Here is a 17,172-nt window from a genome sequence, read left to right on the forward strand (position 1 = left end):
AACTTGGTTGTACAGTGTGATTTGGAAGAAAAATTTCAAGTTAAAGCTGTGTTATTGCTGGTCTTACTGTTATTTCTCTCCGTGCACTCATGCTCTCTGCAATCACTGTCAGTGATACCAACGTAGACCTGCAGCAAGGTAAGAGTACCCCCCCCACAAAAAAAAGGCAGGACCACTGTGGGCCACACCTACCAGAGACGAGACAGCTCTAGAATCACAGGAAATCTTTTGCTCTCTCTCTAAGTGCCATTTAAATATCTCAGCATTTTGAATCTAAGCATCTCTCTCCAAGAGCTCCCGCACCAGCCAGATGACCAAGAAACCAAATAGGGTACAGTGTATGTGATCTGTGTCGCACACTCCCAAACGTGTAGCCATCTGCTTTTGTCTCTGCAAATCCATCTCATTCTCTTGCTTCTCCCCTCCCCCATTGGACACACAACCCATTTCTATGTTTTCAGTATGTGCTTAGAATGTTATATAACACAGTTCTAAAGGAGAAAACTATGAAGACTAATTTTCGAGGATGTTTTATGAAATACTGGTCATAAAAGTAAAATATAAGAAAAAATTTGGCATTACAGAGTTGGTTAAATAATCTACTTTATAACCATACAAGGTAGCCATAATGTTCTATTATAAGCTATAAGCATTTTATATCTGGAGAAATGTTCACAAAATATTATATGAAACAAAATAAGTATTAGGACATTACATACAGAGTGAGCCCATTTTTTGTGGAAACACTGCAGAGTCTAGAAGGATATCACAAAAGCCCTGCAATCTGTCTGGCACACGGGTAAGCATTCTGCATACAACTGTTTGCTAACTATGATCAAAGCAGTCAAGGATCGAAACACAGGAGCATCTGCTGCTGGCACAGTTCTAACTAAGCACAGGGCAGACCTAAACTAATAGTCACTATTTGGAAGACATTTTCTGGTTGGGAGAGAGATCCACTTCAACTGAACTGATGTGTTACAGGAATGAAAATATGCCCATGACAATGAATAGTGCCAACCCTATTATGTTTTGATCATATAGGTAATACACAAACCAAGAAATGAATGCATCCTTTCAAAAACAGATCATTACCAATGGAGCAAAAGTCCTCTTGAGCATTACCCTCCATGCTGAACCCTCCCTAATCCCTGAACTTAACCAATGAGTTGGGAATGTGAGCTTCCAGTTGCTTTTATGTCTTCATATGCAAAGTATATGTGCCAAGAGAAAACAGTCATCTGCAAATATGTGTGTCCATGGAATTAAGCTGGTGGTCAGGAAAATGTTTTTGTTATTTAAAATATTATACAACTTTTAAAAATGCATCAATAAGTATGTTTTCACATAAATTTTATTAAATTGCACCAATACTCTGAATTCCCTTGTTCTACTCAACATTCTACTTCTTATAACTATCTATGTTGATACTTAGAGAGAGTTCTTTTCTGCATTCCTACAAAAATATGCCACATTTTTTAGACATTCCCTCTGACTCACACAAGGAGGTAGCTAGCAAAAGGAGCTGAGATTCCCCAGTCCCTCCCTGCAACCTTCCAGCTCTACCCTAACCCTCCTCACCTTATGCTGTGAAAAACCACAGTCTCTGCAAAACAGCTGCCCAGAACCAATGCCTGCCACAAACAACCAGCATCTGACTGTGTCCTTGTAATATTATAATAAAATTACCATGGCTGATACTCCTAGTCCCATCATGTACCTGGACCATGAAACTGCAGAGACTTCGAAAAAGGGGCAAGAAAATAGGCGGTACACAAGTCCCACCCCAACACCAATCTCTATGAATATTCAATTAAACTTCACCCAAGACAGCACCCCCTGTGTTCTATATCATATACAGGAACGATCCCAAACTTGGTTGGGCACAGCTCACCCTGGAGCATGCCTGCACTCCCTCTCCAGTGTGCACTTCACTTAGTTAACCATAACTCTCATTCCTCTGCTCATCTTTACCCATGTCTCAACTCCAGATTCTTCTTCCCATTGGAGACAAGCACTGGGCACCTCCTACAACACCTCTATTGATGAGTATGTTAATTGTTTCCAACATGTAACTATGCAAACAGTATTCAAACAGTGAACATTCATAAAATGACTACTTATGCAAATATATTCCTTATGTAAGTATCTGTCTAGGACAGATCATTTAAAATGGACTTCTATGCATCAAAGGTGGTACACAGATTTGGTTTTAATATGCACTCTCAGGCCTCCAAAGTGTACCACAGTAAATAAGATTGCTCAGTTTCCCCACACCTTCAACACTTGGTATAATTAGCCATTTAAAAATGGTAAATCTGGGGGCCGGCGCTGTGGTGCAGCAGGTTAATGCCCTGGCCTGAAGCGCCGGCATCCCATATGGGCGCCGGTTCGAGACTCAGTTGCTCCACTTCTGATCCAGCTCTATGCTATGGCATGGGAAAGCAGTGGAAGATGGCCCAAGTCCTTGGGCCCCTGCACCCACGTGGGAGACCCGGAAGAAGTTCCTGGCTCCTGGCTTTGGATTGGCGCAGTTCCAGCCGTTGCGGCCAACTGGGGAGTGAACCATTGGATGGAAGACCTCTCTCTCTCTCTCATTCTCTCTCTCTCTCTCTCTCTCTCTCTGTGTGTGTGTAACTCTCTCAAGTAAAGAATAAATAAGTATTTTAAAAAACATGGTAAATCTGACCAGCTCCATGGCATAGCAGGTTAAAATACAGTAAATCTAAGTCAATAATACTGTGTGATATACTTAAAAATTTGTTAATGTGGTAGTTCTGATACTCTATTCATATTATAAACACACACACAAAGGGGCACAATGACACTTATGGCAGTAATGCATATGTCCACTACTTCTATTAATGTCTTTTACAAATGCTTATTTTCACGGCCGGTGCCATGGCGCACTAGGTTAATCCTCCACTTGTTGTGCTAGCATCCCATATGGGTGCCAGTTCTAGTCCCGGTTGCTCCTCTTCCAGTCCAGCTCTCTGTTGTGGCCTAGGATAGCAGTGGAGGATGGCTTAAGTGTTTGGGACCCTACACCCACATGGGAGACCAGGAGGAAACTCGTGGCTCCTGGTTTTGGATTGGCGCAGCTCCGGCCGTTGCAGCCATTTGGAGAGTGAACCAATGGAAGAAAGACCTTTCTCTCTGTCTCTCCCTCTCACTGTCTGTAACTCTACCTGTCAAATTAAAAAAAAAAATTTCTAAAAAAAATGCTTATTTTCATTTACTCAAAAGGAAGAGAGGGGAAGGAGAGGGAGAAATCTTCCATCCACTGGTTCAGTCTTCAAATGCCTGTTACGGCCAGGGCTGGGCCAGGCTGAAGCCAGGAGCCCAGAACTCTACCCAGGTCTCCCATATGGGCAGCAGTGTCCCAAGCACTGGAACCGTCATCTGCTGTCTCCCAGGATGCAACAGCATAAAGCTGGGTTGGAAGCAGAGCCAGTACTCAAACCCAAGCACTCTGATACAGGACGCAGGCATCCTAAGCAGCAGCTTAACCCACTTTGCCACAAGGCCTACCCTAGATATGTCTATTGGCTTGCAGCAATAGTTTCACGGGTGTATGCATGGTCCAAGCTCATCAGAGTACATGTATTAAACAAATGCAGTTTATTATTTATCAAATATATGTCAATTTAAGCCATTTTAAAAACAAATATTGCAAATAAATACTGCAAATCTGGTTAGGAAAAGCAGCATCTCATTCTTGTGTGCTCTTGTTTAATAATAAAGTTGAACATCTACTATTTTTTAATATATGTTTTAATATATCTTTTATATCTTTTAATATATGTTTTTCTACTGGTGATTTATAGTTTCATTTTCAGAGAATCACCTGTTCTATAGTCTTTGTCTTTTTTCCCAGTTTCACTTGAGGTTCTTATGTATTTTTTTGCAATTTGCATATGATAGTTTATTTTTCTTTTTACATTTTTATGCATATGAAGAGAATAGACTTCATGTATTTCATAGATACTATTACAAGCAGATAGCCACACTTCCCTCCCTCTCTCCCTCAATCCCCTTCCTTCCTTTTTTTTTTTAAATTTTGCAATAACATAATTTTAATTTGCTTTATAATCACAAGTTTAGTGCATCACTAAGCATAATGTTCAACAAGGAAAAAGTGGAAAGACCAGTGTTCCACAGGAATATAGACAAGGGCTAAAAACAATAATGAAATCACACAAGGAGACAGCCAGGAAGGGCTTCTTTCCTCCCTGCAAGCCCTCCATGGCTCCTCTGGTTGGAGAGGCAGCTGCCAAGATCCCTCCCCTCTCCCTGCAGCAGAAATGACTATGACAAAGGCAGAGGTATCTGAATGGAGACTTGAGGATTTCCTCAGCGTCCTTGCCTGCTGCTGGCTTCCTCTTCGTCTAACACCTCCCAGGTCCTTGTTTCCCTGTCAGAGAGAGGCAGAGGCTTGGGCTCTGAACTGAATATTTATGACTGGCTTTTCTAGAGGGAGCTTCATGTTATTTACCTGCCTCTCAGGCATCGTTGTGCACCAAAGGACACCGTCTGCATGTCTAATGATTGAAAGGCAAAGGCTTTTTACCCAAGACATTTTAAAGCTGAAAGCATGAAAACAAGTACTAGGCGAAACTGTTAGAAACAAAGGCCCAGCTCACAATCATCAAGCAGAGACTCTAACCACACGTTAAGCATGTCCGTCCTCTTGTCTCTGTTACTTCTTAATTTTATTTTCACAGAGATCAAGAATAAAGACAACACTGAGCATTATCTCCAATGGCAATATCTCTGCTCTCTTAGCCTTGTCCTCTGGGAAGAAGTGGAAATATGCAAAACAAAGTGGGAGCGTGATGAAGGTGGGCTGACAGGCCGGAAAATCTTATAAACCAGAGAACCACTGATTCTTACAGCTGGTTTATCTAAGGTCTGGATTTTATTGAAATAAGATTTTTAAAAGATCATATAAAATGATTATAATATGAGATCAGCTTGCTGGTTTTTTTCTTTTTTTTTTTGAGCAACCAGACCAAATTTTATTATACCACAAGAACCCTGTCCTCCTGATTACCTTGGAAAAGTGTATGATAATTCCATGTTTTGTCACAAGTGCTCCAAACATTTTAAAACTCCTCTTAGTGTTGTCTTTAGAACCAATTTGCCTACCCACCAAAAAAATGGCTCATTACTTTATAAATGCACCATATTCGTGGCCCCCAATCAGTATTGTCTGGTTTAATCCAACCTCTTTTTTATTTTTAAAGATTTATTCATTTATTTGAGAGACAGAGTTACAGACAGAAAGAGGGACAGACAGAGAGAAAGGTCTTCCATCCACTGGCTCACTCCCCAGATGACCGGAGCTGGGCTGATCCAAAGCCAGGAGCCAGGAGCGAGGAGCTTCTTCCAAGTCTCCCACGTGGGTGCAGGGGCCCAAGGACCTGGGTCACCTTCTACTGCTTTTCCAGGCCATAGCAGAGAGCTGGCTCAGAAGAGGAGCAGCCAGGATACAAACCAGTGCCCATATAGGATGTCAGCATCAAAGACAGAGGCTTAGCCCACTATACCACAGAACCAGCCCCAGTCAAACCCCTTTTACCAGACAAAAATGTCAAAATCCATCTCAAAATATGAATATGTTGTACATAAAAAAACCAAAAGAATGATATGCCACCAGCTCTGGTAGTAATTTGCATTGAGAGAGGTAACACTTTTCAAAATTTCACAGGAAACAATTTTTCTTATACCACTTGTTTGGCCATACCAGGTCTAAAAGTTCTAACTTTTTTTTTTTTACTTACTTGTTATACCTGACAAACTCACCCATGCTAAAGGGTGTGTGATTTCACTTTTCTTCCTACAACCCAGGACTCTATACCCTTGCTCATCCTCACTGTTCTCTCGAGAATAATTTTTTTTTAAGATTTATTTATATATTTGAAAGAAAGAGTTACAAAGAGAGAGGGAGAGGGAGAGAGGAAGTGAACCATCTGCTGGTTCACTCCCTCAATGGCTGCAATGGCTGGTGCTAGGCCAGACTGAAGCTAGGAGTCTGGAACTCCATCCAGGTCTCCCACATGGGTGCAAGGACCCAAGGACCTAGGCCATCTTCTGCTGCTTTCTCAGGCACACTAGCAGAGAGCGGATCAGAAGTGGAGCAGCCAGGACTTGAACTAGCGCCCATATGGGATGCCATTGTTGCAGGTGGCAGGTGCCACCACAAATGATGGCCCCTCTAGAGGATATTTCTACTCTGCTCATCCTTCTGTGCACTCTGCTTCCTGTATCTCAGCCATAGCCTCTTTAACTCTTAACCACAGACAGGTCTTCATCGATCCCATTGACCTTCTCTCTGCCTTAATTCTGACTTGGCCAGTTCCAAACAGAAGCCAGAGTCAGGGGGAAAATAAAGCTAGGATTTGGACTGGTACTTATAAGAAGGTGAAATGTGTAAGGTTTGAATTCCTCCCCAAAACCTTGTCCCTGCTCTCTGTTCAGACGCATTCAGAGTTCCATCTGCCTGGTTGACAGAAGATAAAGTCAGAAGGAATTTAGCAGGCTTGGGTTACACCATGCTCCGTAAGTTAATAAAACAATAGAGAATACAACTGTAACGGCTGTTCTGACATGGCCACATTATTTGTGCAACATGGGTATCGTTAACACTTCATTCATTATTAAATTGGAAAACAATTTGGTTAGACTCCTTAAAGGGCCAGCTGCCGGATGCAAGCTCAGAGATGAAGTCATCACACTGTCGCAATGATGTCTTTAGGAATATAATAGATAATTGAATAAAGGACTTTTCAGGGAAAGTAAAAGCTACGCAAAATCCAAGAGTTTCCTTCAGCTTCCAGTTAAAATTGCTACAGGAATTTCTCGAGGCTCTTCTCGATGTGTTAAGTCTTCCTAATTTAATGGGAAGAGGAGAGGAAAAATTCAAAGCAAGTTGAACCAGAATTACAGTAATGAGATTACCAACTCTGTAATTCTAACACCCAACAGGTGTACAGATCCGATATCTGTGACAGCTTCTGCAGCTCTGCCGAATCAGCACAGTTAGAGAGGCTGGTGGAGCTATGCCCATGTGAAGGTGATGTTAAACCAGGTTTTCCAAAGAATCACCAGCCCCGGACGACCAAAGAAAAAGACAGCTCAACTTCACCCTGCAGAATTTACTTTCCCCTTCAGATGTAAACAGCAACAACATAAAATTGGAGCCAACGGCAGGCTGTGAATTTCCCATTCATGCACAAACATGCCTCTGAGAAGTCTCTATACAGGTTGAATATCCTGGGGCCTGGCACTGTGGCTCACTTGGCTAATCCTCTGCCTGCAGCACCGGCATCCCGTATGGGCACCGGCTTCTAGTCCCGGTTGCTCCTCTTCCAGTTCAGCTCTCTGCTGTGGCCCGGGAGTGCAGTGGAGGATGGCCAAAGTGCTTGGGCCTTGCACCCGCATGGGAGACCAGGAAGAAGCACCTGGCTCCTGGCTTCAGATCAGTGCAGCCCTGGCAGCTATTTGGGGGGTGAACCAACAGAAGGAAGACCTTTCTCTCTCCCTCTCTCTCTCTCTCTCTCTCACTGTCTGTAACTCTATTTTTTTTTTTACAGGCAGAGTGGACAGTGAAAGAGAGAGACAGAGAGAAAGGTCTTCTCTCTTGCTGTTGGTTCACCCTTCAATGGCTGCCGCGTCCAGCGCGCTGCACCGCACTGATCCGAAGCCAGGAGCCAGGTGCTTCTCCTGGTCTCCCATGGGGTGCAGGGCCCAAGCACTTGGGCCATCCTCCACTGCACTCCCTGGCCACAGCAGAGAGCTGGCCTGGAAGAGGGGCAACCGGGACAGGATTGGTGCCCCGACCGGGACTAGAACCCGGTGTGCTGGCACCGCAGGGGGAGGATTAGCCTAGTGAGCCGCGGCGCAGGCCACTGTCTGTAACTCTATCTGTTAAATAAATAAATAAATAAATCTTAAAAGGCCGGCGCCGCGGCTCACTAGGCTAATCCTCCGCCTTGCGGTGCCGGCACACTGGGTTCTAGTCCCGGTCGGGGCACCGATCCTGTCCCGGTTGCCCCTCTTCCAGGCCAGCTCTCTGCTGTGGCCAGGGAGTGCAGTGGAGGATGGCCCAAGTGCTTGGGTCCTGCACCCCATGGGAGACCAGGAGAAGCACCTGGCTCCTGGCTTCGGATCAGTGCGGTGCGCAGGCCGCAGCGCGCCTACCGCGGTGGCCATTGGAGGGTGAACCAACGGCAAAAGGAAGACCTTTCTCTCTGTCTCCCTCTACTGTCCACTCTGCCTGTCAAAAAAAAAAAAAACCAGGTTGAATATCCTTTATTCAAAATGCCTGGGACCAAAAGTGTTTTAGATTTAGATTTTGGATTTTTTTCAGATTTTGGAATATTTATATATATACTTAATTTGGGGAATGAGACCCAAGTGTGAACACAAAACTAATTTGTGTTTCATATATACTTTATACATATATACAAACATACCTTATAGCCTGAATGTGATTTTGTATAATATTTTTAGTTTGCCTCCATTTGATTGCAACCTGTTCCATGAAGCCAGGTGTGGAATTTTCCTCACATTTACATACAACATGTATCAGACTTTGGAGTATTTGGGATTTTCAGATGAGAAAGACTTCATTCGAACATTTGGGTGGTGGGTAGAGCTGAGTGGGATCATTAGGTGTTGTATCACAAAATTCTTTATTTTACACCTCTACTGCTGTGGCCTACAATTTTCGACACGTCAAATTTCAACTGCTAGGGCAACGAGCCAGGTGCACACTGGCTCTCAGCCATTGTCTGCCAACATCAAACAGTACATGTTTTTTGGAACACAGCCCTGGAACATCTTTAGATTTGCCAGAAGAAAGGCCTGTTCTCAAAAATACAAGGAATGCCACACAAAATCTAACCTAAACTCCACCTGACTGTCAGGAGCATGGGGCACCCATGTTCGAGGCACAAAACACTTGTTTCCTAGGAAAAACCCACCCCAAGAACACAAGCACAACAAAACCAGGGCACTGCGCCCCTTCCTCATGATCACAGCACAACTCCTACTCCTTTTCCACAAGGCTCTCCACATTTGTTTGAGTATAGCATCAGCTCCTACCTTTGCAGAGCTTACTTTGGAATTATACAGCAAACAAAGGCAAGACCTTATCATAGGCCTTCCGCCTATTACAGTCCAGAAGCAGGGGCATTTCCTCCAGATTTTTCTTTTCCTCAAACGAAAAGGAGGAATAAGAAGGCCACCTGTCTGTGTACAATCTACAGCGAGACACATGCAGTGCTCAGACTGTACGGACACAGCTGGTCTTTACAGCTCCACACATGCACATGCTCAGATTCATTTGGCAATTTGTCCAGCAAGCACTCAAGGGAGCACAGGTGAGTTCTGGAAACATGTCTGGAGAAATATTCAGAGCATACAGGTTTCCAAAAAGCAAAGCTTTGGCATTTCAAAATCTGATCACATATTTAAAATACATACAAATATAAAGGAAATAATATGACAAAGACAATACATACACATACACACACCAGTTTTAACATGCTTCTCATAATGACTTCCGATTTTTTAAAAAATAAGATATTTCACAGAGCTGGTGTAGTCCCTTTTATACCTTCATCAAAGACTCCTCTCACTGAATCTGCCCAGCTGGAGGTAACCACTATCCAAAACTGACATGATTCCTTACCCTTCATGTTTTCACACTTTTATTACAGTCACAGTCATGTATCCATAAGCTAAAGGTAGTATTGATTTCCAGCACAATATCAACATATGCAAACAGACATACTTGCTGACTATATATACATGCAACAGATATATAGTACATGCCCCCAATAGCTTATGCATAAACACAAACTATATAGACAAAATCTAAATATACCCAGACATACTTACTCTGTGTGTGTGTGTGTGTGTATGACATATACAGTATGTATTGTGCAAAAGGTATCCAAATGTACTGAATTCATCTACAGTGTCGGGCCTGACTAGACAGTCAGGAACCAGACTTTCAAAGTACAAGTTATCAGAGATAGCATTTGTCCACAACAATTTCTTGCATTGTCTTTCATGTACAGATAAAACCACTCATCAAGTAAACCTCCATGAGCGTAATAAGGGGATTCTGTCTGGGTTCTCGTGGTAGTCAATCTACCCGACTGGTTTACCAGACACAGCTTCATCTGCAGTTGACCTCTGAGAGCAGCAGTGACTTACCTGACAGAATCAGGAGTTCAATGATCTCTGCATCTCCCAGAAACGCGGCCACATGAAGAGGGGTTCGTTTTTCAGAATCCTGAAACAATGTCAAAGACACACAACAGGTCAGTGGTGGCTGGAGGCACCTTCTGCAGACACAGTAAGTGGCACTCACCCTGAGGTTAGTGCCTGTGGAAGGGCATGACAGCCAAACACCTGCTCACGTGAGTTCTAACCACACAGCTCTCGGCCACACGTGTGAAGTTCTATTCTCTGTGTCAGTGCCTGATACTACCTGGGCAGGTCAAGGATGGATCATCACTCACTGAATGATGATTTTCAAACCTTAATTATAATTTTAAAAAAAAACCCAAACCTTTCTAAACACAGTCCAAAGCTTTCCATGATTTACTGTCTTTCTAAATGTATTTAGTGGAACTGTTCATGAGGACATTAGATGTAAGCACAGTCATTTTCTTCTTTCTGTCCCATTAACTGTTGCCAAAATGATTATAGAATTTTTACCCTTCCTGGACCCAAACTCTGGGGACAGGGCATGATCACAACAGACTCAGTCCCTACCCTCAGGAAACTCACGTTCAAGTGGCAAGGCTGACAACAGTCAAGCAAATAAATGACACAGGAAATCATTTCAGATGGTGACACAAGCTGTGACATAATTAAAGCAGACTAATGGGATTGAGTGACTGGGAGTTTGGGAATGAGAGGGGTTGGTATGGAATTTCTGAGGGTGTTGACATTTGAGCTGAGAGGTGAGGCAGTTATTACTATCTCTGTTTAAAGAGGAGAAAATTGTGACTCAACCAGACTAAGAATTCCCTTGATAGGACCAATGTTGTGGCACCATGGGTTAAGTCGCCACCTGCAGTGCCTGCATCCCATATGAATGCCAGTTCAAGTCTCGGCTGCTCCACATCTGATCCAGCTCCCTGCTAATATGTCTGTGAAGTGCCCACCCATGTGAGAGACCCAGATGGAGTGCCACACACCTGCCACAGCCCTGGCCATTGTGGCTATCTGGGAGAGAACCAGTGAGTAGAAAATCTCTCTCTCTCTCTCTCTCTCCCTAACTCTGCCTTTCAAATAAATAATTTAGTTTATAAAAAAAAAAAAATTTCCTCAAGATGTCGTAGTACACAGAAAAATCCAGGATCAAATCTTTACCAGTCTATGTCCTTGGCAAGGCATTTAACATGCTTTGCTAATATGCAGCAGCATAATATCATACAAGAGAGAAATATTGCTTTTCTTTTTTTTTATTTTTATTTTTGACAGGCAGAGTGAACAGTGAGAGAGAGAGACAGAGAGAAAGGTCTTCCTTTACCGTTGGTTCACCCTCCAATGGCCGCTGCAGCTGGCATGCTGCGGCCGGCGCACCGCGCTGATCCGAAGCCAGGAGCCAGGTGCTTCCCCTGGTCTCCCATGGGGTGCAGGGCCCAAGCACTTGGGCCATCCTCCACTGCACTCCCGGGCCATAGCAGAGAGCTGGCCTGGAAGAGGGGCAACTGGGACAGAATCCTGCGCCCCAACAGGGACTAGAACCCGGTGTGCCGGCACCGCAAGGCGGAGGATTAGCCTATTGAGCCGCGGCGCCAGCCAGAAATATTGCTTTTCCATCTTTAAATTGGAGATAACAATATCTGCCTTAAAGGACTGATATGTGGAATCAAGATAGTGTCAGTAAATAAAGCCTGAGTCAGACAGGAGGCAAGTGCACAGCAGGTGACCCACAGGTAGCCATTATTATCAGTAGCATAGATAGGAGTGTGCTGTCCTCTAAGACTACAAACTCTTGAGGGACAGGACAGGTCTTGTTCCCCTTCATCCTCTTAGTAGCAACACACCAGGCACTCGGCATACAAATTGAACTATTTCCCACGTGTGGTCTCTTCCACAAACCCATTGACTGCTCTGTAACAATGGTAACCAAAGCCTGTATGTTATGGCTTTAGGGTTTCTCCTAAAACTAGCAAGCATTTTAGTCCTGAAATTTTTTGATTCAGTGTTGATTTTAATCATCATTCCTGTTATCACTTGATTATACAATCACCCTAACAACCCTTGATTAGCCCAAGGATATTACTCTATTTTCTGACAGTTTAGAAGCTCTTTGTTTCAGATTCTTGCTTTTAGTCATTTTATGACTCTATTATCTAAAAAGATGGTAAGCAGGGAATATGACAAGATCTGATCTTCAAACCAGTCTACTTGTTAGAAAGCCTGGTAAATCGAATTTAAGAAGAAATAGGTTAACATTAACGGAATAAAAAGAAGAGTTTGAATTAGTTGGAAATTTATGCTGTCTGTGTACTGTTGTAGGCAATTATTATGGATAAGTGTATACAAAAAATAATGGGAAAATCAGTAAGAGATATGACCAGGGTCAACCTCATTACTGCTGCATCACTCTATCTTTGAAGATAAAGATTTATTTGAAAACATGTTTACTTACTGGAGAACCAGGTGAATTCGTTTGTGCAATGAACCATAAATAGGACCAGACTTTCAGAAATACTTTTTATTTCTTATATGGTTAGCCTTACAAACATTTTTTTATATTAGCCTCATAATCCCTTTGACTCCTCACTATATCTATCTACTTTAAAATGTCTGGAGTTTTGGAATAAAGGTTATATAATTATATGTTCTTCTGTGAACTGGATCAGATTCAGGGTTTGGTTTAACAAATTAAACCTTGCTTAAGTGATTTAAACAATGACTTTCTCAACCCAAATTATGATTTCATTTGACCTTAAACAAAGTCAATGCTCTGTTTGAGAACCTGACCTCAAATAAAAGCCTCCAACATCTTTCTCTGCCTTCCAGATCTGGTTGGGCTGTTATTATGTGACTGACTTTGCTGATTCTGTGGCCCCTTTTATGATACAGCATGCTCAAGTCAAAGTTTCTATGATATAAAAACATGTTCTGTAAGATCATATTATAAAAATTATTGATTATGAATCCCAGTGTCCCTCTTAACACACACTGAAATGTTTCCTGTACCTTCCAAGACAATTATACCCACTGATAGTCTCCTCTGGGGCTGGCATTGTGGCCTAGCAAGATAAGCCACCTCCAGCAATGCTGGCATCCCATAGGGGCACCAGTTCGAGTCCTGGCTGCTCAATTTTCTATCCAGCTCCCTGCTAACGCACCTGGGAAAGCACCAGAATATGGCCAAAGTCCTTGGGCCTCTGTAGCCACACTGGAGACCCAAATGAATTTCGTGGGTCCTGGCTTTGGCCTGGCCATTGCAGACATTTGGGGGAGTGAACCAGCAGATGGAAAGACCCCTCACTCTATCTCTTCCCCTCTCTAACTCTTTCAAATCAATAAAATAAATTTAAAAAAAAAAGTCTCTTTCAGATAAAGGGCACAGATAGGGACCTGCAGAGAAAACCTACAATCCAGCTGTACTCCTTCAGTTCTCTGAAGCAGCAGAATGATAGAAGCTATCACATGTACTGTTAAGACCAAAGCAACAGTTCACTCCCACAATTGGCTAAGGATTGCTAACACTGGCCCTCCAGCAGGAAACCTGAGTGATATACATGGACTCCGAGTGCAGGAGTGAGGGACAAAGCCACAAGAGTCATCAAGCTCAATAAGGTGAAACCAGAGGTCACAATCCGTCCTCTGCCTAAGTATAAGGCTATTCTATTTGCTACAAGCTGAACTAATGGAGCAGAAAGCTCTGGAGAAAAGAGAATACTAGTAATAACACTAATAACAATGAGTTCTAGATCAATGACACCCCATAAGGTGTCTATAAGGAGGAATGAGCTTATCTGGCAATTATTGAGGGTGTTTGTTTTTGTTTTTCAAAGTACCTTCTCCTCTCTTCTACTACTCAATTTAAAATATCTCTATCAGAAAAGATACACCTTTTACAACTGTGCCCTTTCTTCAGTCTTATTATCCGTATATAAAAGATAAGGATTATCTGCGCTGTATAGATGGTATAACTTTCCCAACAGAGCAAATTCGTGTCAGAGAATTAGGTGTACTGGCTCCTAGCCTGAAAGTGTCTTCATAAAAATGAAAGCAAAACATCTTAGAAGTTGCCTTTATAATCTAAACACCTTTTCACTTTAATCGCTAAGAAATTCTAGAGGAACAAACATGACTTCAACATCCCTATATAAGCACTCACAAGAAATTACACAGCAAGGGACCAGGAATGGAGAGTAAATTGAGGACCAAAGACAGCAACACACGAGCTTATGCTGCAGAGAGCAGCTGAGTCACCAAGGTTTTTGGATTAACACTTGCTACAGATGAGAGATGACAGAACTGGTACCGAGGCCTTCACATAAAGAAAGACCTTCTTAGTGCTCCCAAAGAGAGACTCTTGAAGCAACATGGTGGGCTTGAAAAACAGCCAAAAACATAGGCAGAAGACAACTTTGTGCCTTGTTCTGGGCTCCTAGTAGGGGAGTAAAGGTGTCTGCATTGAGCATCTCCAGAGTCTGCACTTTGTGGTTCAGAGTTTTGAATTCACCATACCCAGGTAGTCCAGGAACTTTCAAGTTAGTAACAGGCATAAAAGTTGGTTCTAAACAGTACACAGAAGAAGAAATAAAACCCACACAGAGAGATGTGCCCTCAATTCAGGCAACCTGCGACACCTACCAATTAAATCTCCACAGAGATGAACTCAACCTAAGCCACAAGACCCATGTGGGAACAATTCACCCTCAGCAACAGTCAGCAGACATAACAGTCAGCAAGGACTTGAGATAACAGCAGGATCAGATAGAGATTAGGCATAATGTTTAAAATAAATTAAGACATAAAGGACAGAGCCTAAGGGAAAAACAAAACACTAGTTGTTTTTTGGTTTTTTTTCTTTAAGATATAAAATTCGGGGGCCAGCATTGTGGTGTAGTAGGCTAAGCCTCCACTTGCTTCTGGTTTGAGTCCCAGCTGCTTCACTTCCAATCCAGCTCTCTGCTAATGACCTAGGAAAGAAGTGGAAGATCGCCAAAGCGCTTGGCCCCTGCACCCATGTGGGAGACCGTAAGAAGCACCTGGCTCCTGGCTCCTGGCTTCAGATTGGCAAGGCTCCAGCCGTTGCAGCCATTTGGGGAGTGAACAGTGGATGGAAGACCTTTCTCTCTGTCTCTCCCTGTTTCTGTAACTCGCCTCTCCAATAAAATCTTAAGGAAAAAAAAAAAGTAAAAACATCTCCCTAAAAACAAAAAGAGATACAAAATTTGGGAGAGGAACTATGAAGGAAGCTTTATGGGAAGCAGTGCCAACACATGATTCTAGAACTCATCCAAAGTTTTGATCTAAGAGGCATGAAAACTGGGAGAGAAAAAAAAAAAGAAAGCAAGGAAAGATAGGAGAAAGGAAAAATAAGTACAGTGACACTGGGACATACTTTAAAACCATTTATCCAGCCACACTTTCCAGATAGACATGTTTACTTAAATCAGTATGTCTGGTACTGAGTACATATTAGGGATCCAAAATTTTAAAATATCCAGTCCTCTTACCTTAAGGAAACTTAGAGTACATGTATCAGTTCTCAAATTCAGGACATTAGACCAATAACAGAGAAGTGGGAAATAAAGACATTCACGAGGTGAAACAATTTGTGAAAACTACCAGTGCAATGAGAGAAATGTCCTAGTGACTACTTCCCCAGAGCCATCCACTTCTGCCCTGGCCTGGACAGGAAAGTCTCAGCTGACAAGAATAAATATCTCTGAATTGGGAAATAAACACTCCCTAGAGGCCCTGTTGGTTCCAGCTTATCTGGGAACCTTGGAAGCCCTGGACCAGACTTCCAAGTCAATCGCAAAATCTGGCCTACGGCTTAGAGGTTGACTTAGGGATATTTCTTGGTCCAGAATCAGAATACAGAATACTTCCAACTCCAAGTAGCCTTTTGCAAACAGACTCAGAAGCATGAGAAGAAGAGCTAGGCTTTTCAAGAAGGCAGACAGGAGGCAGGCAGGCAAACCCTGCCTTTCCACGAAGAACCAAATATACACAGCCAGCTGGGGTCTGAGCTAAATCTGCTGCTTGTCACAGAGAGGCCGGACAGAGGAAGTTTCTGAGTCTTCTGTTTACCAAAAAGCAGCAGATGAAAGAAAACAGGGAACTCGTAGTATGCACACACAAAGTGAGTCTGACACAGGCAGACAGGCCACTCTGGCAGCTGGACAGGCAGGCTGAGTGGCACCCCAAGCCTCTGTTTTGAAGACTGAAAATTGTTTACCACCTGCTTTGGAAGTTCTCTTACAGCTAAGTGCGTGATCTAATCTGCACTCCAAGTATCTATCACACACTAAAACAAATACTCCTCCCAGTATGTGAATACTTTACATACCAGGACAGATGGCACAGTAGTAAGAAATGAGCCCATGAAATACAGAAGCTCTCATGATCAATCCAAACTTCCACTAAAATCAAAGAAGCTGGGACATAACTCCCAACATAGCCCCCAGCAAGCTGACTGCAATACTGAACAGAGGTCACTAAAGGCAAGGGGATGTCTAAGAAAACTCGAAATAGGTGCCTTGGAGATATTTCAAACCACGTGAGGAAAAGAGCCAAAAATATAGTATTAGATTAGATCTAAGTCAAACAGGATGCAAAATGGGAAGGGTGCATGGTCTTAAGGGAGAGAATTAGAGGTTGTAGAGAGGAGGAGCTGGTGGTTAGCCCAGCAGTTACGACTCCACATCCCACATCGGAATGCTTGGGTTTGACTCCCAGCTCCAGCTCCGACTCCAGCTTCCTGCCAGTGCAGACCCTGGGAGGCAGCAGTGACGGCTCAAGTTACTGGGCTCCTGACACCCACGTGGGAGACCTGGACTGTATCCCAGGCTCCTGGCTCCAGCCCCCACCCTGCCTATGCCATTCCATGCATTTGGAGAGTAAACCAACAGATAGGAGCACTCTCTATCATGTGCACATGTGTGTGTG

The 17,172-nt window shown here is 43.2% G+C and overlaps 1 protein-coding gene across 8 annotated transcripts in view; it reads right to left on the minus strand.

Moving 5' to 3' along the window:
• ANKRD44 (ankyrin repeat domain 44) overlaps positions 1–17,172 on the minus strand; it is a 360,603-nt gene that overhangs the window by 168,919 nt on the left and 174,512 nt on the right. For all 8 annotated transcript variants that reach the window (XR_009865792.1, XM_062189505.1, XM_062189491.1 and 5 more), the window contains exon 3: positions 10,228–10,306. Coding sequence is in view for 7 of the 8 variants with exons in the window: in XM_062189505.1 (XP_062045489.1) it covers positions 10,228–10,306 (79 nt within the window). In the remaining variant the exon portion in view is untranslated. The remainder of the gene's footprint in view (positions 1–10,227; positions 10,307–17,172) is intronic.

This window comes from Lepus europaeus, chromosome 1, assembly GCF_033115175.1.
Source record: "Lepus europaeus isolate LE1 chromosome 1, mLepTim1.pri, whole genome shotgun sequence".
Classification (NCBI taxonomy): Eukaryota; Metazoa; Chordata; class Mammalia; order Lagomorpha; family Leporidae; genus Lepus; species Lepus europaeus.